Genomic DNA, 2,104 nt, shown 5'->3' on the forward strand with positions numbered 1-2,104 from the left:
CTTAGTGGCCAGATTTACTGTAATGATTGAGTGTATGAGTTTCACTGACTTGCCAGACACCAGAATGGTTTTAATGTTTTTTATTAAAATATAAAAAGCTGGATCGGGAAACAAACGTCACTGGAATCAGGAGTTCTACACAGGAGAGAATTAGGTTAGTGGCTAGAATGTTCACAAGAACAGATTTAGAAGAAGATTTAGCCACTAACCTTTTTAGAGTACAGGAAGTCCCAACAGTACTCTTGAAAGACTTTGAGAGTCTTRGRTGAAGTCCGGTGRAAGYACTTCCGGGTTGCGGGGYTTGARTGAGTTTAYGAACTCGGGGTTTTTCCGTGAGGCAGGCTTGGGTCATACACATGTGGTCAGAGATCCGAGACAGGTACTGAGGACTGGACTTTACTCGTGGTCGATGTACACAGGCGTGGGTCAGAATCCGGGAGACAGATGACTGAACAGATCCGACAGGGGAGGCGACGGGAGGCAGAAGTCCAGAGAGGAGTGCGTGGGTCAAAACCAGGAGATCAGAATCCGATACAGTACCGTTAAGGGATGAGGCAAGAGGCGTGAATCCAGAGAGCAAAAACAAGGTCGTAACGAGGAAGGCAAGACGTGACAKGGATGCTGGATAABTACTTGGAAAAACCGTTCATAAATCTGGCACTGGTGAAGAGGGAGAGTGGAGCTTAAATACTGCAGTGAACAGGTGAGTGACATGATGCTGATTAGATGTTTCTGTGACGGTAGGGGTGAGACAATGAGTGTAAGCTTGACTGTGGCTTGACTTGGCAGATAATAGGCTAAAATCATGACATTAGGAACAGAATACCATACATTGCAGCAGAGCTGTAGTAAGATCAGAAGTAGTTTGAAGCAAATTCATAAAAGTGGTGTACAAGAGATTCATTTAATTTGAAATACAATAGTATTTATGAAGTTGGCTTTCTATTACCTTTACATTTCATAACATTTTCCAGAAATTCAATTGACAAAAAAAAAAAAATTGAATTAAAACTGAAATATTGATGCAGACTTTTTTTCGAACAGTTTATATACAAATTGCCCTCATAATTCGACAGAAATATGAACATCTGTCTTAATTTGGAGCATTACTGTAGACCAGGGCTATTCAACTAAACTGATCCTGGGGCCACAGTTGACGCAGGCCAAGAGCTGAAGGGCCGAACATCCAGCCATTAAGGTCGTTACGTAAATAAACCAAGTAATACAAAGATCTGTTACATTTGAAATAGTTCATTTTGCTGCATTTGATCATACAGTAAAGACAACAGACAGAACTTATCAAAGTAGTGACAACATCAATATAACAACAAACATCAAAAACAACAATATCAAAAAATAACACATTATGCCTTCTATTTAACAAATTTATTTTGACATCTCTGACTTGCCAAATTTTCAAATCAAATTTATTTTCACTTTCATAGTTTTATCTTCAACTGCTTGTAGTTGTATCTGTCTTGGATGTTCATAAAAAGGGTTTTTACCAGCTTGTAGCCAAGATTCTGGTGTTTCTGTAGATACCAAACATGCCTATGTCTAACCAAAAGAACTTATAGGAATTTATCTCTCAAGCCCAAACCCTTGGTTTTCTACTTTAAAGAACTTACAGGAATTAAAGTAGAAAACCAAGGGTTTGGGCTTAAGAGATAAATGAACCACTTGGTCCACTCGTGGGCGGGATGTGGTCCACAGGCTGCCAGTTGAACAGCCCTGCTCTAGGCTATTCTAGACATCCTGTCTGGATTCAACAATGCCTTCCACATACTGGACAAGTGAACTGTAAATGTCAGCACCATAGGACATGGAGAGTTCCATGGGATTGAAAAGGTGGCTTATTCTTTCCAAATCCTCACTGTCAAGTGGAGACTGAAGTTCTGGAAGRTGTACGCCAGTTTGTTCCATGTCTGTGGTGTCCACCGCTTCATACTCAGCCTGAAATTAGACACCRTCTATCAATTCAAAACAATCTATAAACAAAATGTTTGAGTATTTTCCCATTTATGCTATTTTTCACAATGAATTAGAAAACCTGTGCCTTGAGTATTCTTACATCAATATTTTCAGGGGGGTTTACTGGACTTTG

The 2,104-nt window shown here is 39.8% G+C and overlaps 1 protein-coding gene across 1 annotated transcript in view; it reads right to left on the minus strand.

Annotated features, from left to right (window-relative positions):
• Positions 1-1,472: 1,472 nt before the first annotated feature.
• The window catches only part of LOC106534554 (uncharacterized), a gene marked incomplete at its 5' end in the record, with an annotated part of 5,637 nt that continues 5,005 nt past the window's right edge, over positions 1,473-2,104 (minus strand). The window contains 2 exon segments of the mRNA XM_014031239.1: positions 1,473-1,953; positions 2,072-2,104. Coding sequence (XP_013886693.1) covers positions 1,747-1,953; positions 2,072-2,104 — 240 coding nt within the window.

This window comes from Austrofundulus limnaeus, unplaced genomic scaffold, assembly GCF_001266775.1.
Source record: "Austrofundulus limnaeus strain Quisiro unplaced genomic scaffold, Austrofundulus_limnaeus-1.0 Scaffold1208, whole genome shotgun sequence".
NCBI lineage: Eukaryota > Metazoa > Chordata > Actinopteri > Cyprinodontiformes > Rivulidae > Austrofundulus > Austrofundulus limnaeus.